Raw genomic sequence first — 22,141 nt, forward strand, 5'->3', positions numbered from 1 at the left:
AGGGCAGTATTCTCTCTCCTGCCCTCTACACCTGGTACACGGACGATATCCCTACAGAGCAGGGCTCGATGTTGGCACTCTATGCCGACGACATCGCCCTGCTCACGAAGAGTCTAAATCCGGAGCACGCCACCGCCAAGTTGCAGCGCACCCTTAACCTACTGCCGGGCTGGCTGTCGGAGTGGAGGCTCACTCTGAATGTGGCCAAGACCCAGGCCATCTCGTTTGGGTGCCGACTGAGACCGCCTCCTCCGCTGAACCTGCTCGGCCAACAAGTGCACTGGTCGCCCACCGCCACCTACCTCGGTGTCATTATCGACCGCCAATTAAAAATGAATAAACACATAAAGAAAGCCGCCAATGCCGCCAAAACGGCGCTCTTCATGTTGCGCCCGCTCCTCCGCTCGCGCCTTCCGCTGCGGACACGATTGGCGCTCTACAAGAGTTTCGTGAGGCCCCACCTGACTTATGCAGCACCGGCCTGGTACGCGCTTGCAAGTGCGCCCCAGCGCAAGGTTTTGCAGGTGGTCCAGAACGTCGCCCTCCGGCGCGTTACCCAGGCTCCCTACTACGTAAGAAACGCCACTCTCCAGCGCGACCTCAATATAGAGAGCCTGGAGGTACACATCGGCCGGCTTGCGCGCAACGCATACAGCCGCGCCGATGCTTCGGACCACCTGCATATCCAGGACATAGCACCGTGGCATACCAGGCCACCAGACAGGATGCGCCTACCAAGGGATATCCTCACCTCACCTAATTCCGACTCCTGAGCTGCCCCTTCGGTCGCTGGTCGCCTAAGCTGGGCCTCTCACGGGGAACCGTGAGTCTCACCTGGCTTGGCTGACCGCCCAGGGGGCGCCAAAGCTCATCCTTTCCTACAGAAAAAATTCCTTCCTCACCCAAACTTAACCCCACGTTAACCCACTCTCCCCCTTGGCTCCAAGGCCATCACACAACGACGCGGCTATCGTCATAGTCGCCGAAAGATACCACAGTTTAAGGGCATCCGCCTTGGTACTGTTGCCCGGCGTGAAAACATATACACACGCTGGATGAAGAAGATACGGGCTTTTTTTTCAGATCCGATTCGGCCTTGCTTCGGTGAGGTCGCACAATTGGGCTATTATATTTATTTCGATCCCTTGTCGAAGTGATACTGTATTTATATTAGTGTTGTGCTGCGGATTCCTGCGACTGCTGAGCTGCGTGGCGTCCTGCTGCGCTGCGTTGCCCTGTGGTTGCCGAGTCCCGCATCGCTCGTTTCCAGCGTCCGGATTGTTTGTTCAGTAAGTGAATACACAGTTGTTATTAGATAGGTACTCACCTACTGTTCACCGACGGTAGATTTTGCTTGTTATATATAGTGTTAGTTTTAAAGCACACACCCCGTCCCTCGCCGCAAGGTGAGGGGAGAGACAAAGCATGGCCGGCCTCAGTAGCTCCGAGCTGCTGAGGTACTTAGAGACCTTCCACGGGGAGGCATTCAACGCCGTGATGAAGTTCGCGCAAACGCGACACGATGCGCCTAGCTCGCCTAGCGCGCCAGAGGTCGGCCCGGACGCCGAAATGCAGCCTTCAGCTGCCGGCCCGTGTGCCGAAGATGAGCCGTTGTTCTCCGGTGGGCCTTGCGACCTCGGAGTCGCCCCGCCGAGGGAGCATTCTCGTGCCCCTACGCCGATCCAGACTGAGGTAGAGATGGAGGAGGGCACTTGCCTGTCCTCCGATTCGGACGATGACGGTTTCGAGACCGTCGGATCGCGCTCGGCCAAGCGTAAGGCCAGGGCCCCTAAGGCCCCCCCCCCGCCCAAAAAGGCGAACAAACCCGACGGCCGGCGTTCCCGCGCGAACGACTTAACGGTTTTCCCCTCCCCTGCCCCCGCCTCTGCGGTTGAGCGGGAAGAGGATGTACCCCCCCGCGCGCCCCGCGTTAAACCCCCGCCGCCCATTTATGTGCAAGATAAGCACAAATGGGGCAAGGTGTCGCAGTGGCTCAATAGCCACAATGTCCAATATTCCACCGCGCGCTTAACGCAGGTTGGAATCAAAATCCAAGTTAGGTCTTCGTCGGAACACCGACAATTTACCTCTTTCCTTCGTGAGTACCAGATAGGGTACCACTCTTACGCCCTGGAGGACGAGCGCCAATTGCGCGTCGTTCTCAAGGGCATTCCCAAAGAGATCGAAGTCGATCTCGTGTTAGATGACCTTCGTAGCAAAGGCTACCCCGTGCGCCAGGCGCACCGTCTCTATAATTCGCGTACCAAAGCGAAATTCGATATCGTGTTAGTCATCCTTGACCTCACTAAGGAGGGAAAGGAAATATTCAATCTGAGGTCGGTGTGTTCTCTCACCGGCATCAGAGTCGAACCCCCACATACGAGGGGTCTCATTGGGCAGTGTCATCGCTGCCAATTATACGGGCACTCTGCCCGCAATTGTTTCGCGCGGCCTAGGTGCGTTAAGTGCCTAGACGATCACGCGACTGCGGATTGTCCCCGCAAAGTCCCAGATCCCGCTGTGCCCCCAAGCTGCGTGCTATGCGAGACGCAGGGCCATCCCGCGAACTATCGCGGATGTTCCCGCGCGCCGCGCAGACGCACTAGGCGCGGAGGCAAAAAGCGCACCTCCAATAAAAAGGAGCCGGCTCCTACTCAATACGAGCCCGCCCCTCTCCCTAAAGAGAATGCGTGGTTCAAACCCGCACCTACACCGGTCGTCGCCCTCGCCGCGGCACCGGTACAGCCGCCTACCCCTCAGGTAGCGGCTCCCCGCCCCGCGCTCGCGCCTTCCGGCGCGACCGCGACCGCGCCCTTGCGCCCGGCGCCTTCCCGCGCCGCGCCCGCGCCCGCACCCGCGCATTCCCGCGCCGCGCCCGCCCCCTCTTCTAACGCTAGCGACTTAGCACTTGTGTTAAGATTCGCTAGATGTTTTGATTTCAAAGAAATCAAAGTCCTCGCGGCGAAACTTAGGAACACGAACGGTTCCGACGATCGCGCTCAAGTTATTATAGATCATATAGATCTCATCGAAGCCATTCAAGGCTTCGTCGCGGTTTAAATTTTTCCAATGGCGGTCATAAATAGATTTACCCCACGGCCCGCTGACTCGCAACTCGCGCGTATTAAACCTAGAGCCCTGTCAATAGCGACCTTTAACGCAAACGGTGTCAAACGCCAAAAAGAGGCTGTGAGCGCCTTCGCGCACGCCCATCAATTAGATATCTTATGTATACAGGAGACTTTTCTTAAACCTGCTGTTCGTAGTCCTGGCATTGCGAACTACAGGATTGTAAGAAATGATAGAGCCACCCACGGTGGAGGCACTATGATTTATTACAAGAAGAATTTACACTGTATACCACTCGACCCTCCGTCTCTCGAAGCAGCCGAGGCGTCGGTGTGTCAGGTATTCCTCACAGGCCATCAGCCTTTAATTATAGCTTCTGTTTATCGTTCGCCGTCTAGGCAATTATTAGAAAGCGACATCTTGGCGCTACTTAGTATGGGAGACTCGGTCCTTCTGATCGGGGATTTCAATTGCAAACATAGACTTTGGAATTCGTCGGTGACTAATGTCAGCGGCAAGAGGCTTCTAGCCTTCACTGAGAAATACAACGCTTGTGTTATAGGCCCGCCTTCTCCCACTCGCTTTAGTGTCCTCGGCACAGGCGATGTACTCGATATTGCCATACTTTCGAACGTTGCACTGTCGCAACGTTCAATAGATACCATTCTCGACCTAGATTCGGACCATCGTCCTGTTATTCTCAAGTCAGGTGACGAGCGCCCCTCAGGCCCTCCCACCAAAACTGTGGTCGACTGGAGGAGATTTGCAAAGCTCCTCCGCTCGAATGAATCCCCTCTTAAGGATTTAATACCTGGCATCGCCGACTCCGCGGCGCTAGCGATAGACGCGGCGAATAAATTTACCGATTATATTTTAAATACAATCCAGAGTTGTTCGAAAGAGGTAACAAACTTGCCCGACGGTAGGTTTGATATCTCAGAAAAGCTCAGGCGATTGATTAGACGCAGGAACGTAGCTATGCGACGACACGATACCTACCCGACTGACAACAATCGTAGGGAATTTTACAGATTAAAGAGGAGAGTTCGATTCGAATTCGAACTTCTGCGCGGTGAGTCGTGGGATAAGAAGCTCGAGGGGCTCGCTCCATCGCACCAGGCATTCTGGGCGCTGTCGCGAGCTTTTAGAGTCGATTGTCTCTCGACTATGCCTCCTCTAGTTAGGTCAGATTGTTCAATTGCCGCCGATGACACCGAAAAAGCGGAATGTCTCGCTGACAGTTTAGAGGCTCAATGTACCCCGAGTAGTCAGCCCTGCGATCCGAGCCACATTGCGCGTGTGGATTCCGCGGTCGCAGAATGGGCGCTGACGCCCCCGCAAGGGGAACCGCTCCGCCCGACCTCTGAAGACGAGGTCAAAGTCATCATCAAAAACCTCAAAGATAGGAAGGCCCCGGGGCCCGATAAATTGTCTAATAGAATGTTCAAGTCCCTACCGGCTCAGTTCATATCTCTATTGGTCATTATTTTCAATTCCCTTCTTAAGTCGTGCTCATTCCCCGACGAATGGAAGGAGGCCATAGTCATAGGCATTCCCAAGCCTAATAAACCGCGGAATATCCCGTCCAGTTATCGACCTATCAGCCTTCTCAGCTGTTTAGGTAAAATTTACGAGAGAATCATTCTCGTTAGACTCTCAGAGGTGGTAGAGGCCGACTCTCTGCTCTGCAATGAGCAATTCGGTTTCAGAAAGAAACATTCCGCCATACATCAAGTCCACCGTGTTGTAGAGCATATAGCTCGATACAACCTTAGGGATCCTTCTCACAGCAATACAGCTGCTATTTTTCTCGATATAGCGAAAGCTTTCGATAAAGTCTGGCATAACGGCTTGATTTACAAGCTGCGCGCCGTTTACGGCTTGCCAGACTGTCTCGTACACATCCTGCGGGACTTTCTCTCGAATAGATACTTTCGCTATAAAGTCGAAGGCACTCTCTCTTCCCCCCGCCTCCTCCGCGCAGGCGTGCCACAAGGCTCTACGCTTAGTCCTATCCTGTACTCGTTGTACTCCAGTGATATCCCGCTCACTCCGGGTGTTCACCTGGCTATGTACGCCGACGATACAGCCCTCTTCACAACCTCGCGTTGTACAATCCTATTAAAAGATCGACTCCAGAAAGCGGCCCGCGCACTCGGTGAGTGGTTCCGCCAATGGAGAATCGAAGTCAATCCCGAGAAGAGTAAAGCAATACTCTTCCCTCTCAATAAAAATATAAGAGTCTCTACCATCCATCTCTTAGACAAACCCATTCCCTGGGAAAAACAGGTCAAATATCTAGGTGTCACTCTAGACTCTAGATTAACTTTCAAACCCCACATTACAAAAGTCTGCAATAAAGCAAAGTACATTCTCAATAGATTATATTATCTCATAAACAAGAATAGTAAAATGTCACTTAGAAATAAGCTGACACTATACAAAGCTTGTATTAGACCTGTCCTCACTTACGCTTGCGTTGCGTTCGCGCACACCAAGCTTGCTCCCTTGCAAAAAGTGCAAAACAAATTCCTGCGCATCGCATCAGGTTCCCCCTGGTACGTGCGTAATGTCGACCTACATAGAGATTTTGAACTGGAATCGATTCACGAGCACTGCAAACGCTTAGCGAAGCGCTACTTTGAGCGCGCAGGCTCGCACGCAAACCCCCTCGTCGCCGCGGCGTGTAATTACACGCCTCACGCGATTCGTAGACGCCCGCGTAGCGTCCTCTTAGACCCCGATGACGCCATTACCGTAGCAAACGGCCCGTACGTAGGTAGGAAACACACTACACACGCACGACACACACACCGTCGTCGCCGGAATCGACGACGTAGTCTAGCTTATCTCACGGCCTGGCGGCGCCTCGGCGCCGTCGGGTCCAGCGGTTAGGGACCGTTAGCTCCCTTAGATTAGTCTAATTTTATCCCCCGGTCGCGGCTTCTGTGTCGCGGCCGGCTTTGCTTAGAATAGGGAAACTCCCAGCCCGCTCGACGACCGCAAGCCGAGGTTCGAGCCCCGCAGGGGGCGCCCTTGCGTCGTCGGCACTCCCCACAGGCAGCCACACAGTGCCTGCATATTTTCAGGGACAGAGTACCCTCTTCCCTACCCACCCGGTGTCGCTGTAAAGGCCAGTAAGGCTAACAGCATTAAAGTCAAGTCCGAAAAAAAAAAAAAAAAAAAATATGCGACATAAGTTTCTACCGTACGTTCGCAGTTGAACGTCTCCCCGTCACTCGCGAGGAGCGGAGCGTAGCGTTAGAAGTAATACCAGAAGTGTGCATACCGCCGTCACATAGTCAACATGACCGGTCGCGGTAAGGGTGGAAAGGGTCTGGGAAAAGGCGGAGCGAAGCGTCACAGGAAAGTGCTGCGCGACAACATCCAGGGCATCACGAAGCCGGCCATCCGTCGTCTCGCCCGCAGGGGCGGCGTCAAACGTATATCCGGCCTGATATACGAGGAGACTCGCGGAGTGCTGAAGGTGTTCCTCGAGAATGTGATCCGCGACGCCGTCACGTACACGGAGCACGCCAAGAGGAAGACCGTCACCGCCATGGACGTCGTGTACGCCCTGAAGCGGCAGGGGCGCACTCTGTACGGCTTCGGCGGTTAATATTTTAACCGCCAACCGCCGTACCGAAGTGAAACCGACGAGAGTGTGAGAATTTAGTGTGTGTGTTTGCGTTCGGGCGCGCGAGCGCGGTGGTCAGTCGGTGTAATCGCGTCGTTTACATCTCGATTGTGTGTGTGATCCAGCTCGAACCAGACCGCATAATCTCTCTCTCTCTCCGTCGGTTTCACATAAACAAAAGGCCCTTCTCAGGGCCGCACAAATTTCAGAATTAAATAAAATTTATGTTTCTTAACCACACGGACGTCCCGGACGTTGACTTTATTAAAAGTTCAGCGCTCCGAGTGTGCACTACTAGTTACTCACTTACTATATTTGGTGGATATGGACTGGACCGAACCGAACAATATGTATTTAGTATAAATAACATCCAAGTAGCTCTAACTCATAACTGTGGTGGGTAGGTAGGTAGGTAGGTAGGTAGGTAGGTAGGTAATGTAAGTATTGAAAATGTGTATGTGTGTGACATGTTGATATATTTTGCTACACACTGCACACTCACTGTACTACTACTACTACTACTACTACTACATACATATTCATGTTGTAACCAAAGCGCACAGTTTATACTTAAGAGATGTAGCGAGCGAGCAAGTAGGCAGGTAAGTAAGTTATAAAGTTATATCCATCCGTATTATGATTGTGTAGGGAGGGTATTGCACAAGTATTAATATTATTTATAAATATCAATTGTTAGTTAAAACGCTACGCTATAATATCAGCGCGCCCTGAATTTATTCGCTACAAATGCAATTGTGAAATTATGTTCCACCAACGTAGCGTAGCGGAAATATATAATAAAGGAGTTCAATTCATTAAATCTCGTATCATTAGCATATCACCCTGTGATGCTATAGCCCACAAGTGTGATGTATGTATCTATTATATATGATACATTGTGTATGTATATTATTAATATTTGATTGATTATGCACGGTCGGTCGTCCGTAACGAACGAAAAAGTAAATCATTACAATTAATTAAATGAGAATATATATATATATATATATATATATATATATATATATATATATATATATATATAAATATATCATAGCAGCATCATCCGTCACGTGACGCTCGTCTCCTTCTGTATGTACGAAATGGACTGATCACTACTACGACTACGACTACGACTACGACGACGACGACAACGGCGGCGAGTACGATGTGCACATGATTATATATTGAATATATTATTATTTTGTTTGGTATTAAAGTTAAAATCTTGATAGAGGGAAGAAAAGTAAACATTAAGAATTATATATATCTTAATAATATATATATATATGCACACACACACAAACACACACACTCACCCCTGTAAACACTCCGCGTACTCGACAACGGCGGCCGCGGTGGACCGTCGCTCAGCGAGGGCATCGGGTGTTTTACGATGCTCCACTTGGAGGTCCCCGAGGGGGTCGACGGACCGTCGCACGGCGATCTTTCGATATCTCCGGGCGGGCGGGTATTCTTCGCTTTCGATCTGTCGAAACGGAAAATCGTTTCAATAAATTTTTATAGAGAAAAATAACTTTTAAACACGACCGGAGGTACGCACGTAGCACTTCGACGTATTCGACAGCTCGTGATTCCGTCAAATCAACGCGTGTCGTGGCGCTCGGCCCGCGAGCCGGTCGACGGGTTCACGGACGAGGCCCTCACGGGTGGCGGGTCCCTCTCAACATCTGAAATAATGTAAAAATTATAATTTTCTAGACGCCTGTTAGTGAAAAGTTTCGAGCGTTCGTACGAGAAAATGTCCAGCGACACCGCGGCTCTCCTCACGGTATCGCTACCGCTCTTACTGCCACTAGCGACCTCTGCCACGCCAGTACAACGTACAACGTATATATCAATATAAACTATACTTTCCGCGTTCATAACAATTTATTGCTCTTTGTGAGTGATCGTGTGCGTGCGTGTGCGTGTAATAAATAATAATAATAATAATAATAATGGCCGACGCAGCAGTAGCATCAGAAGCTCCCGCACCCGCCACCCCGGCGAAGAAGCCCAAGTCAGCGGTCGGCGCCGCCGCCGCTGCCGCCGCCGCCAAGAAGCCAAAAGCGAAACCGACCCACCCCAAAACCTCCGAGATGGTCAACAGCGCCATCAAGGAGCTCAAGGAGCGCAGCGGTTCGTCTCTGCAGGCTATCAAGAAGTACATAGCGGCCCAGTACAAAGTGGACGCCGAGAAATTGGCCCCGTTCATCAGAAAATATCTAAAGAGCGCCGTCGAGTCCGGTGCCCTGATACAGACCAAGGGCAAGGGCGCTTCTGGCAGTTTCAAACTCGAGTCCAAGTCGTCCGCTTCGAAGAGCAAGCAGTCTGCGGCCGGCGGCGCCGGCAAGGGATCCTCCGCCGCAGCTTCCGGCGCATCGTCGTCGTCGGCCTCCGCCTCGTCTAGGTCGAAGAAGAAGAAGGCGTCCGGAGCTCCCGCCGCGGCGTCCGCAGGCGGCAGGGCCGGCAAGAAGGGGGCCGCAGCAGCAGCAGCAGCGGCAGCAGCCGCCGCCGCCGCCGCCGCCGCCGCAGCGTCCTCGCCGTCCAAGTCCAAATCGAAGACGACAGTGAAGGACAAAAAGGCGGCCGCCGCGAAGAAGAAGCCCGCCGCCACGGCAGCCAAGAAAGCCGCCGCCGCCGCATCCTCCGCTTCGAAGGCGAAGGGCGGAGCCGCCGCCGCCACCGCCGCCGCTTCTAAGGCGAAGAAGACCGCCAAGCCGCCGACGAAGAAGCCCAAAGCGCCCAAACCAAAGAAGGCAGCCACGCCCAGAGCCAAGCCGGCGGCTAAGAAGGCCGCGTCCGCCACGCCGAAAAAGTGAATAAATAAAATAGACATATATCTATCTATATACAATTGCTAAACGGACGTTAAATAACGCGCACTACACGAGAATAACTCGTGGCGAGTGTTGTGTGTGTGTGTGTTGTGTGTATGTGTGACGACGATAGGTAGGTGTATATACGTATATATATGTATATATACATGTGCAACGGTAGCACGACAAAAAGCCCTTCTCAGGGCTAACAAAACTTTCCAAATACGCCATACATACATATGTTGTATCAATGAAGAACGGTGGTACAGTTTCTTCTACGACGAACGTCTCGTGTGCTACGAAAATTTATATTATATAATATAATCAATTAAATCAATCAATATATTCACAGTATCATGAGTGATTGGTAAGTCGGTGAATCCACTATTAGATTACTCAATTCTCAATATTCATTCAAAATTAGTGTCACAAATAATAAACTCGCACTTCATTAACAATATAATTTTGTGACCAATTGTTGTATGGTCTTAAAAAAAAAAAAAAAAAAAAAAGAAAAAAGTATATATATATTAAGTGTATATATTGTTATCTGTATTATATATATTTACTATAGTATATTTTTATTATCCGTTTCTAGGCTGAACAGCTAGCTAGCTTTCTGTTTACTTCGGCGATTGTCGTGCATCGTCGTGCGTCGTCGTACACCGTCGCGCATCGTCGTTGTACACCGTCGTGCATCGTCGTGCATCGTCGTGAGCGATCGTCTACGAGAACGCTCGCTCGTGTCCCCGCTCAACGTGCGCGCGATACACGAGTACTTATTTCAAAAAACGGGCTTTTTTTAATGCACAGGTAGACAAGACTGACATTACAACAAAGACAAGCAATAATAATAATAGTTCGATCCCCGCGTCCAACTCTGGCGACGGTTCGGTACCGCTACCGGCCGGCGTTCGTAGGGACAGGTTACCTCCCCCGATAATAGTTCAGGAAAAGAAAGCGTGGGACAATTTACAACTATGGATGTTGTCCGCTAAAGTGCAGTTCAATTCTGCCAGATCCACAGCTCAGGGAGTTAGGATTCAGGTGTTAACACCTAAAGACCACAGGGTCCTTACGACCCACCTTAGGAATTCAAAGATAGGGTTCCATTCATACGCTCTGGAGGACGAGCGTCAATTACGTGTAGTCCTCAAGGGTATCCCATCCGAATTAGAGACCGAGTCAGTTTTCAGGGACTTAAAATCCCAAAATCTTCCAGTTAGAGCAGTCCACCGTATGTACAATCAGTACACTAAGAAAAGCTACGACATGGTCCTAGCTGTCCTAGACCGTAGCCCTGAGGGCAAACAAATTTTCAATATAAAATCCATCTGCTCACTCACGGGCATCACTATAGATAAGCCATGGTCTCGTGGCATTCCCGGGCAATGTCACCGCTGCCAGCTCTATGGGCATTCCGCCAAAAACTGTCACGCAAAACCCAGGTGCGTGAAGTGTTTAGAAAGTCACGCTACTGCTGACTGTCCGCGCAAGGTCCCAGACCCGGCCGTACCTCCCAGCTGTGTCTTGTGTGAGACCCAAGGGCACCCCGCAAATTACCGCGGATGCCCTAAGGCCCCACGCAGGTCCGGCGGAAAGGGCGGCAGGACGCATAAGGCTTCGATGCCTTCCCGTCCAGCGCAAAACCCGTCCGGCCCTCAGCCACCACTCCAACCAGCCCCTCTTCCTTCCACCAATGCGTGGAAAAAACCTCTACCAGAGACCCAAGCCGCCAAGGCCTCCAATCCCAAACCCAAGCCCTCCAGGGCCACTTCCTCCGCCCGCCAGCCCCGTGGGGAGGTAAACCTAGAACAGGAGAGTATCGAAGACGCGATCGACATTGCGACTAGCTTTTTAGACATACTAGATAAAGACGAATTAAAGGCCTTCGCGAAAGGCTTAGTAGACTCAAACGGCGACCCTAAAAGTCGACTTCAAGTAATTAAGCTCAACAGAAAGCTTATAGCCAAATTATTATATGTCAATGCTCAAACTTCCAATGGCGGTCAATAATAATTTTAGAATCAACCCGCCCGATTTAAGACTCGCGCGAGTCAAGCCGCGTTCTCTCAACATAGGTTATTTTAACGCTAACGGTCTCAATACGCAAATGGGGCTAGTCCGCGATTTTGTTACAAACCGACAACTCGACTTATTTCTAGTTCAGGAAACGTTCCTTAGAAATTGCAATAGGGATCCCAAGATAGCCAATTACCGCACTATTCGTAACGACAGAGACGGCGCCAAAGGCGGCACCGTCATATTTTACCGAAAGACGCTTCACGTCATACCGCTCGATCCGCCGCCGACGCTCACTAACATCGAAGTTTCGGTCTGTAAGGTTCACATGACTGGACATCCACCCACTATTATAGCTTCCGCCTATCTCTCTCCATCAAAGAGTTTACTTAGAAGCGACCTACAGACACTACTAGACATGGGGGACTCGGTTATCATAGCCGGGGACCTTAACTGTAAAAGTACCAGGTGGAATTGCAACTCCACAAATAGAGGAGGAATCGAACTCGAAAATATCTATGACCTGACCACCTCTCGCTTTGAGATAATAGCCCCCCTCACTCCCACTAGATTTGGGCCCCGGGGCCGACCTTCAATTCTCGACATAGCCATCCTGCAGGGCGTCTCTCTCAGGCTGCGCTCTATCGAGGTAATACCAGAGTTAGACTCAGACCATAGACCTGTAATAGTTAAATTAGGACCCGATTGTCCTCCAGTTCTTCCTAAAACCACCATCACCGACTGGTCTAAGTTCGCGGAGCGCCTAGGCAATCCCGACACTGAACCGACAGACGACATACCTGACAGATTCGACTCGGTGGAAGTAGTCGAGGCGGAAATTAACCAACTTACTGACAGACTGGGTAGCACTCTCGACGAGTGTTCTAGGGAAATTCCAAGTAATCCAGAAGGACACTTTAAGATCCCGCGAGATCTCAGAAAGCTCATGAGACGTAAAAACATCGCCAATAGGGCGCACGATTCATTTCCGTCGCCGGCTAACCGCGCTAAACTCTGGAGGCTCCAAAGACAGGTTCGAGCCCGGTTCGAGGACCTCAGAGACGAATCTTGGGATCATAGGTTATCAGAGCTTACGCCATCGCACGTAGCGTTCTGGCAATTAACTAAATCATTCAAAAACGACACCGTAGTCGAATTACCGCCGTTAATCCGTCCGGACGGAACACTAGCCTCAGACGATCTCGAAAAGGCCGAATGCCTAGCGGATAACTTAGAAAGTCAATGCTCCCCCTCGGAACAACCGTGTGATCCAATTCACGTCGCCGCGGTGGACACACAGGTCGAAACGTGGGCACCGTTGCCACCAGCGGGCGAACCTATAAGACCGACCTCTGTCGAAGAGGTACAAGACATTATAAAGCGCCTTAAGCCAAAGAAAGCCCCAGGATCCGATCGCATCTCGAATAAGATCCTTAAAATTCTTCCCATTCATATTCTAACGCTTCTCGTTGCCATTTTCAACACGCTCTTAAAAGAGTGCTCATTCCCAGACCAATGGAAAGAGGCAATAGTCATAGGTATTCACAAGCCTAAGAAACCTCGCACATCCCCGTCCAGTTATCGCCCCATAAGCCTTCTCAGTTCAATGGGCAAAATATACGAACGTATCCTCCTCACTCGTCTCCAAGCCGCAGTCGTGGCCAATGACATAATCCCCCCCGAACAATTCGGCTTTAGAGCCAAACACTCCAGCATACACCAGGTACACCGCCTCACGGAATTCCTGTTATCCCGAGCCAAATTAATGCCATCAGCGGCAATCTTCTTAGACATTGCAAAAGCGTTTGATAAAGTCTGGCACAATGGCTTGATTTACAAGTTACAAAAGACTAACGTACCTGACAGACTCGTGCACATCATTCGAGACTACTTATCAAACCGCTCATTTAGATATAGGGTAGAAGGCACCCTTTCCTCCAGTAGGCCAGTTAGAGCTGGAGTCCCTCAGGGCTCCATACTATCCCCGCTTCTGTACAACCTGTACACTCATGACATTCCCAAAACCCCAGGTACAAACCTAGCCCTTTCGCAGACGACACCGCCGTCTATACGTCCGGCCGTGTATCAGTCTGCATAGCTAACAGACTCCAAAAGTCCATGGACCGCATAGGTCAGTGGCTATTTCAATGGCGCATAGAGGTCAATCCCGACAAAAGTAACATCATTTACTTCCCCCTCCGTAGGACAGACTACCTGCCACATGTCCGCCTTTTAGGCAAAATAATTCCCGAGGCCAAACAGGCCAAATACTTAGGTGTCATTCTCGACAGTCAACTGTCCTTTAAAGCCCACATTACTTATGTTCGCCGCAAAGCGGCCTACGTCCTAAGTTGTTTGTATCCACTCATTTGTGCTAAAAGTAAACTCTCACTTAGAAATAAAATCCGACTCTATAAAGCATGCGTCAGACCCATTTTCGCCTACGCCTGTGTTGTGTTCGCACAGACAGACCTTAGCCGATTACAAGTAATCCAAAACCGTTTCTTGCGTAATACTACCGGTGCCCCGTGGTACATGCGTAATACCGATCTCCATAGAGACGTCAAATTAGACTCAGTAAAAGAGCACTGTCGGAAGCTCTCTAGTAGTTATTTCACTAAAGCCGAATCGCATCCGAATCCGCTGGTGGTAAACTCGTGTAATTACGCCAAACGACGCCCGTGGGATCGCCGTCGACCCCGGGATATCTTAACCGATGATGCTGACCCCATCACTAAAGCGATCGACCCTAAATTTGTAGGTAGGGCCACACACAATCGCACACATACACGCTACGCACACCGTCCCCGCCGGTGGAGACGAGGTCCCAGCTTTACTGTGGCCCAATCGCGCCTCGGCGCGAGAGGAGCCCGCACTCATTAATCCAATAGGGCATCAAGAGCCCTCCCCAGTAGGCTTTGGTCGAACCGATCGAAGCAAAGCCCCCCACTACGAACGGTGCTCGCAAGTCGCGGTCCGAGTCTCAAAGGAGACGCCCTTGCGCCACTGTGTTCTCTTTTGTTGGTACCTTCCACGGTAGCCATGCCAAGGTCAGAGCTCGTCTAGCTCGGCCTCCCCAAGTCCGGTGACGCTGTAGAGGCCGATATGGCCAACAGCATACTGCTCAATCGAAAAACGAAAAAAACGAAACTTTTTTTAAATATTGTCTTTCAAATTCATCTAACTATCGTTCAACATGTCGGGTCGCGGTAAAGGTGGCAAAGTGAAGGGAAAGGCAAAGTCTCGTTCCAACCGTGCCGGACTTCAGTTTCCAGTGGGACGTATACACAGGCTTTTGAGAAAAGGCAACTACGCCGAACGCGTGGGAGCCGGTGCACCGGTCTACCTGGCCGCCGTGATGGAGTATCTGGCCGCCGAAGTGCTCGAGTTGGCCGGAAACGCCGCTAGGGACAACAAGAAGACCAGAATCATCCCGAGGCATCTCCAATTGGCGATCCGTAACGACGAGGAGCTGAACAAGTTGCTCTCGGGAGTTACGATCGCTCAGGGCGGTGTACTGCCCAACATCCAGGCAGTCCTCTTACCCAAAAAGACTGAGAAGAAAGCCTAATCCTGACACCCCTAGTGCGTGTGTGCGTGTGTGGGTGTGGATTTGGTTTTCTGAAATTTTTGGGTTTTTTTTTTTTTTGTGAAAAGGCCCTTTTAAGGGCCACAAAATATTTCCGTGAACGCTTCGAAATTGCATAAATTGTTTCATTAAGCGAGACGTCTTCTAAAACAAACAAAATATATAAAGCATGACACTACATAGTGTGGACGGTCATGAATAAGTATATATATATATATATATAACAATTTTAGGCACACATCAATTTCGATATTATAAAAAATTGTCTAACAGACCACCCACACACACACACACACACACACACACACACACACACACACACACACACACACACACACACACACACACACACACACACACACACACACATAATATACAGGTGGAAGAGGCAGCGCTTCTTTTACTGAAACTGCATATAACATAACATATCACATAACTTCAGGGTAAGTTATTTTTCTTTATAGGGCTTTTATAGAGTAGTTGAAACTGTGGTTTCATTTAAAGTGGTGCTGACAATTCCATCCTGTATACGTAATGTAAACAAATTTTTAATTTCCTACATGTATCTTATAAATTTCAAATTTAAAAGTATACGAATGATAATATGTTCGGGGGGGGGGGGGGGGGGGGAGGTGGTTTGGATGATTGTGACGTGTGTACACGTACTTGGTCAATTTCGTCTCTTAAAGGCTGGCGCGCGTCGTAAGCGCTTGTGCGTCCACAGAACGGAATGACTACCGACCCGGATCCGACGAAATTTTTTAACCGACACCGTCGTGCACGCAGAGAGTGTGTACCTTTCTCATCGATAGTACTAATTACAAACCTTTCTTATCATGCCGCCCAAGACTAGCGGAAAGGCCGCCAAGAAATCCGGCAAGGCCCAAAAGAACATCTCCAAGTCGGACAAGAAAAAGAAGAAGCACAAGAGGAAGGAGAGCTACGCCATCTACATCTACAAAGTGCTCAAACAAGTCCACCCGGACACCGGAATCTCCAGCAAGGCGATGTCCATCATGAACTCGTTCGTGAACGACATTTTCGAGCGTATCGCCGCCGAGGCGTCGCGACTCGCCCACTACAACAAGAGGTCCACGATCACGTCCAGGGAGGTGCAGACCTCCGTGAGGCTCCTGTTGCCCGGCGAGTTGGCCAAGCACGCCGTCAGCGAAGGCACCAAGGCCGTCACCAAGTACACGAGCTCCAAGTGAAGTGGTCCGTCGAAGAGACGACAGTTAAAAATCGAATGCGCTCGCGAACGTGCCGTGTGACGATGTGTGTGTGTGCGCGCGTGTATCCGTCCGTGTTCTCGTGCTAAAGTGTGTGTGTCTGCACTGGTGCTGTTACACTACGCATCGACTACATCATCATCGTCATCATCGGTCGTCGCGCGCATTCTCAAAAGGCCCTTTTAAGGGCCACTATATGAGTCGTGTTTAAAAATAAAACAAAAACAGTTTCTCGCAAAACGTCTCCCTACCTACACCTAGTTCTAAGTGTAAATATTATTGTGTGTGAGCGTGATAAATTCAATAAATAAATAAATAAATAAATAAATAAATAGTGTTGCTACTCTCAGATGAAAATAATAATACATTAATAGACGCACGCACACGAATGACAATTAACTAATGACATAATATTAATTAAGAAAGAATAATACAATAATTATTATCATCACCACATAACGATAATTAATCCTAATAATAATTATTATTATTATTATTTTTATGTACCCCCGTTAGAAACGCACGTAGCCTATTAATAATATTATTATAATGTCGTATTCATGTAATAGAACCTCCTAGCCAGCCAGCCAGCCAGCCAGCCAGCCAGCCAGCCAGCCAGCCAGCCAGCCAGCCAGCCAGCCAGCCAGCCAGCTAGCTAGCTAGCTATCTATCTAACTAACACACGAGTGTGTTAGTTAGATAGATAGATAGATAGATAGATAGATAGATAGATAGATAGCACTGACCGACGCCCGATGATGCCGGGCCCGGCCGACGCGCCAACTACTACTGATGACTGATCTGATCTCTACTCTTCTCTTCTCTTCTCTTCTTCATTTCATTATTATTTCACTGCGACCGACGCATAGTCACAGAAGACGTACACAGCACGGCATCGACGAGGCACTCTCACCGCCCGACGCCCGACTCGCCACCGCACCGCGTGCGAAAGGGACGGCACGTGCCCCGCCCCTCCCCCCCTGACGTTTTATAAGGCGCCGCCGCGCCCCACTTTTTTGAACACTTCCAATATTACTTTGGACGAAGCGAGACGTGCCCGCGCGTAACAGTTCACTTCAGTTCAGTACCGCGTTCAGTTCAGTAGTAGTGCAAGATGGCTCGTACCAAGCAAACCGCCCGCAAGTCCACCGGTGGTAAGGCGCCGCGCAAACAGCTCGCCACGAAGGCGGCTCGCAAGAGCGCACCTGCCACCGGCGGCGTGAAGAAGCCGCACAGGTACAGGCCCGGCACCGTCGCCCTCCGCGAGATTCGTCGCTACCAGAAGAGCACGGAGCTTCTGATCCGCAAGCTGCCCTTCCAGCGTTTGGTGCGCGAGATAGCGCAGGACTTCAAGACGGACCTGCGGTTCCAGAGCTCCGCCGTTATGGCCCTCCAGGAGGCGAGCGAGGCGTATCTGGTGAGCCTCTTCGAGGACACCAACCTTTGCGCGATCCACGCGAAACGCGTCACCATTATGCCGAAGGACATCCAGCTCGCCCGCAGGATCAGAGGCGAACGTGCGTAATTGCCAGCTAGCTTGCTTGCTTGCAATACAAACGAACAAACAAACAATATACACGATTGTGTATATTGTGTGTGTTGTGAAACCAAAAGGCCCTTCTCAGGGCCACAAATTATTCTGATATTTATATACGTTGTCGTTTCACACGTGTACAAAGAACCGTCTGGGCTGGCTGTCCGTCCGTCCTCGTGTCGTACTGTGTCGCACTGTTCATCTGTACGGGGCAATATTCAATGCAAACAAACATACATACTAATAATAATAATAATAATACTTAATTTAAAAAATAATAATAATAATAAATACAACATACTTGCACTTGCAACGTAGAGAGATAGAGAGATATTATATTATATATTACACTATCTATCCATGCACGATAATCATTTATATATATATATATATATATATATATATATATATATATATATATAAATAATTATGATAATAATAATTGCGTGCACTATACTATACTATGTACTATAACTTTTATTTTAATTATTATTGTTATCATCAGCATAATCCCCCCCCCCCCCCCCCCTCTCCCCTACTCCACATACGCATGACCAACGAGTGGAGCCGAACACAGCCGAACGTAGAGGGGGGGGTATATATTTAGAGAGGGTCAAAAAATATGCGACATAAGTTTCTACCGTACGTTCGCAGTTGAACGTCTCCCCGTCACTCGCGAGGAGCGGAGCGTTAGAAGTAATACCAGAAGTGTGCATACCGCCGTCACATAGTCAACATGACCGGTCGCGGTAAGGGTGGAAAGGGTCTGGGAAAAGGCGGAGCGAAGCGTCACAGGAAAGTGCTGCGCGATAACATCCAGGGCATCACGAAGCCGGCCATCCGTCGTCTCGCCCGCAGGGGCGGCGTCAAACGTATATCCGGCCTGATATACGAGGAGACTCGCGGAGTGCTGAAGGTGTTCCTCGAGAATGTGATCCGCGACGCCGTCACGTACACGGAGCACGCCAAGAGGAAGACCGTCACCGCCATGGACGTCGTGTACGCCCTGAAGCGGCAGGGGCGCACTCTGTACGGCTTCGGCGGTTAATATTTTAACCGCCAACCGCCGAACCGAAGTGAAACCGACGAGAGTGTGAGAATTTAGTGTGTGTGTTTGCGTTCGGGCGCGCGAGCGCGGTGGTCAGTCGGTGTAATCGCGTCGTTTACATCTCGATTGTGTGTGTGATCCAGCTCGAACCAGACCGCATAATCTCTCTCTCTCTCTCCGTCGGTTTCACATAAACAAAAGGCCCTTCTCAGGGCCGCACAAATTTCAGAATTAAATAAAATTTATGTTTCTTAACCACACGGACGTCCCGGACGTTGACTTTATTAAAAGTTCAGCGCTCCGAGTGTGCACTACTAGTTACTCACTTACTATATTTGGTGGATATGGACTGGACCGAACCGAACAATATGTATTTAGTATGAATAACATCCAAGTAGCTCTAACTCATAACTGTGGTAGGTAGGTAGGTAATGTAAGTATTGAAAATGTGTATGTGTGTGACATGTTGATATATTTTGCTACACACTGCACACTCACTGTACTACTACTACTACTACTACTACTACATACATATTCATGTTGTAACCAAAGCGCACAGTTTATACTTAAGAGATGTAGCGAGCGAGCAAGTAGGCAGGTAAGTAAGTTATAAAGTTATATCCATCCGTATTATGATTGTGTAGGGAGGGTATTGCACAAGTATTAATATTATTTATAAATATCAATTGTTAGTTAAAACGCTACGCTATAATATCAGCGCGCCCTGAATTTATTCGCTACAAATGCAATTGTGAAATTATGTTCCACCAACGTAGCGTAGCGGAAATATATAATAAAGGAGTTCAATTCATTAAATCTCGTATCATTAGCATATCACCCTGTGATGCTATAGCCCACAAGTGTGATGTATGTATCTATTATATATGATACATTGTGTATGTATATTATTAATATTTGATTGATTATGCACGGTCGGTCGTCCGTAACGAATGAAAAAGTAAATCATTACAATTAATTAAATGAGAATATATATATATATATATATATATATATCATAGCAGCATCATCCGTCACGTGACGCTCGTCTCCTTCTGTATGTACGAAATGGACTGATCACTACTACGACTACGACTACGACGACGACAACGGCGGCGAGTACGATGTGCACATGATTATATATTGAATATATTATTATTTTGTTTGGTATTAAAGTTAAAATCTTGATAGAGGGAAGAAAAGTAAACATTAAGAATTATATATATCTTAATAATATATATATATATATATATGCACACACACACAAACACACACACTCACCCCTGTAAACACTCCGCGTACTCGACAACGGCGGCCGCGGTGGACCGTCGCTCAGCGAGGGCATCGGGTGTTTTACGATGCTCCACTTGGAGGTCCTCGAGGGGGTCGACGGACCGTCGCACGGCGATCTTTCGATATCTCCGGGCGGGCGGGTATTCTTCGCTTTCGATCTGTCGAAACGGAAAATCGTTTCAATAAATTTTTATAGAGAAAAATAACTTTTAAACACGACCGGAGGTACGCACGTAGCACTTCGACGTATTCGACAGCTCGTAATTCCGTCAAATCAACGCGTGTCGTGGCGCTCGGCCCGCGAGCCGGTCGACGGGTTCACGGACGAGGCCCTCACGGGTGGCGGGTCCCTCTCAACATCTGAAATAATGTAAAAATTATAATTTTCTAGACGCCTGTTAGTGAAAAGTTTCGAGCGTTCGTACGAGAAAATGTCCAGCGACACCGCGGCTCTCCTCACGGTATCGCTACCGCTCTTACTGCCACTAGCGACCTCTGCCACGCCAGTACAACGTACAACGTATATATCAATATAAACTATACTTTCCGCGTTCATAACAATTTATTGCTCTTTGTGAGTGATCGTGTGCGTGCGTGTGCGTGTAATAAATAATAATAATAATAATAATAATGGCCGACGCAGCAGTAGCATCAGAAGCTCCCGCACCCGCCACCCCGGCGAAGAAGCCCAAGTCAGCGGTCGGCGCCGCCGCCGCTGCCGCCGCCGCCAAGAAGCCAAAAGCGAAACCGACCCACCCCAAAACCTCCGAGATGGTCAACAGCGCCATCAAGGAGCTCAAGGAGCGCAGCGGTTCGTCTCTGCAGGCTATCAAGAAGTACATAGCGGCCCAGTACAAAGTGGACGCCGAGAAATTGGCCCCGTTCATCAGAAAATATCTAAAGAGCGCCGTCGAGTCCGGTGCCCTGATACAGACCAAGGGCAAGGGCGCTTCTGGCAGTTTCAAGCTCGAGTCCAAGTCGTCCGCTTCGAAGAGCAAGCAGTCTGCGGCCGGCGGCGCCGGCAAGGGATCCTCCGCCGCAGCTTCCGGCGCATCGTCGTCGTCGGCCTCCGCCTCGTCTAGGTCGAAGAAGAAGAAGGCGTCCGGAGCTCCCGCCGCGGCGTCCGCAGGCGGCAGGGCCGGCAAGAAGGGGGCCGCAGCAGCAGCAGCAGCAGCGGCAGCAGCCGCCGCCGCCGCCGCCGCCGCAGCGTCCTCGCCGTCCAAGTCCAAATCGAAGACGACAGTGAAGGACAAAAAGGCGGCCGCCGCGAAGAAGAAGCCCGCCGCCACGGCAGCCAAGAAAGCCGCCGCCGCCGCATCCTCCGCTTCGAAGGCGAAGGGCGGAGCCGCCGCCGCCACCGCCGCCGCTTCTAAGGCGAAGAAGACCGCCAAGCCGCCGACGAAGAAGCCCAAAGCGCCCAAACCAAAGAAGGCAGCCACGCCCAGAGCCAAGCCGGCGGCTAAGAAGGCCGCGTCCGCCACGCCGAAAAAGTGAATAAATAAAATAGACATATATCTATCTATATACAATTGCTAAACGGACGTTAAATAACGCGCACTACACGAGAATAACTCGTGGCGAGTGTTGTGTGTGTGTGTGTTGTGTGTATGTGTGACGACGATAGGTAGGTGTATATACGTATATATATGTATATATACATGTGCAACGGTAGCACGACAAAAAGCCCTTCTCAGGGCTAACAAAACTTTCCAAATACGCCATACATACATATGTTGTATCAATGAACGGTGGTACAGTTTCTTCTACGACGAACGTCTCGTGTGCTACGAAAATTTATATTATGTAATATAATCAATTAAATCAATCAATATATTCACAGTATCATGAGTGATTGGTAAGTCGGTGAATCCACTATTAGATTACTCAATTCTCAATATTCA

The 22,141-nt window shown here is 49.7% G+C and overlaps 7 protein-coding genes and 1 long non-coding RNA gene across 8 annotated transcripts; 7 read left to right on the forward strand and 1 right to left on the reverse strand.

The window, feature by feature from the left end:
* The first annotated feature begins 6,288 nt into the window (after positions 1 to 6,288).
* LOC146526564 (histone H4) lies at positions 6,289 to 6,909 on the forward strand. Its single transcript, XM_085206991.1, has one exon. The coding sequence runs from the start codon at positions 6,377 to 6,379 to the stop codon at positions 6,686 to 6,688; it is 312 nt and encodes a 103-aa protein (XP_085063117.1). The 5' UTR covers positions 6,289 to 6,376; the 3' UTR covers positions 6,689 to 6,909.
* Positions 6,910 to 8,028: 1,119 nt separating this feature from the next.
* Positions 8,029 to 20,616, reverse strand: LOC146526565 (uncharacterized). Its single transcript, XR_014879388.1, has 3 exons — positions 20,474 to 20,616; positions 20,229 to 20,398; positions 8,029 to 8,397 (listed from the first exon to the last, which is right to left on the reverse strand). It is a non-coding gene; the product is annotated as an uncharacterized LOC146526565 (long non-coding RNA).
* Positions 8,461 to 9,742, forward strand: LOC146526566 (uncharacterized). Its single transcript, XM_085206993.1, has one exon. The coding sequence runs from the start codon at positions 8,668 to 8,670 to the stop codon at positions 9,529 to 9,531; it is 864 nt and encodes a 287-aa protein (XP_085063119.1). The 5' UTR covers positions 8,461 to 8,667; the 3' UTR covers positions 9,532 to 9,742.
* Positions 14,710 to 15,228, forward strand: LOC146526567 (histone H2A). The gene has a single exon (XM_085206997.1). It carries the CDS (start codon positions 14,747 to 14,749, stop codon positions 15,119 to 15,121), a length of 375 nt encoding a protein of 124 aa, XP_085063123.1. The 5' UTR covers positions 14,710 to 14,746; the 3' UTR covers positions 15,122 to 15,228.
* On the forward strand, positions 15,843 to 16,563 carry LOC146526568 (histone H2B). The gene has a single exon (XM_085206996.1). It carries the CDS (start codon positions 15,976 to 15,978, stop codon positions 16,348 to 16,350), a length of 375 nt encoding a protein of 124 aa, XP_085063122.1. The 5' UTR covers positions 15,843 to 15,975; the 3' UTR covers positions 16,351 to 16,563.
* LOC146526569 (histone H3-like) lies at positions 17,141 to 18,141 on the forward strand. Its single transcript, XM_085206994.1, has one exon. It carries the CDS (start codon positions 17,483 to 17,485, stop codon positions 17,891 to 17,893), a length of 411 nt encoding a protein of 136 aa, XP_085063120.1. The 5' UTR covers positions 17,141 to 17,482; the 3' UTR covers positions 17,894 to 18,141.
* LOC146526570 (histone H4) lies at positions 18,542 to 19,766 on the forward strand. Its single transcript, XM_085206998.1, has one exon. The coding sequence runs from the start codon at positions 18,639 to 18,641 to the stop codon at positions 18,948 to 18,950; it is 312 nt and encodes a 103-aa protein (XP_085063124.1). The 5' UTR covers positions 18,542 to 18,638; the 3' UTR covers positions 18,951 to 19,766.
* A 38-nt stretch (positions 20,617 to 20,654) lies between the features above and the next one.
* LOC146526571 (uncharacterized) lies at positions 20,655 to 21,945 on the forward strand. Its single transcript, XM_085206992.1, has one exon. It carries the CDS (start codon positions 20,871 to 20,873, stop codon positions 21,732 to 21,734), a length of 864 nt encoding a protein of 287 aa, XP_085063118.1. The 5' UTR covers positions 20,655 to 20,870; the 3' UTR covers positions 21,735 to 21,945.
* The last annotated feature ends 196 nt before the right edge of the window (positions 21,946 to 22,141 follow it).

The sequence above is a fragment of the Heliconius melpomene genome, unplaced genomic scaffold (genome assembly GCF_056956725.1).
Source record: "Heliconius melpomene rosina isolate 202511_hmr_F unplaced genomic scaffold, ASM5695672v1 ptg000026l, whole genome shotgun sequence".
NCBI classification, from domain to species: domain Eukaryota; kingdom Metazoa; phylum Arthropoda; class Insecta; order Lepidoptera; family Nymphalidae; genus Heliconius; species Heliconius melpomene.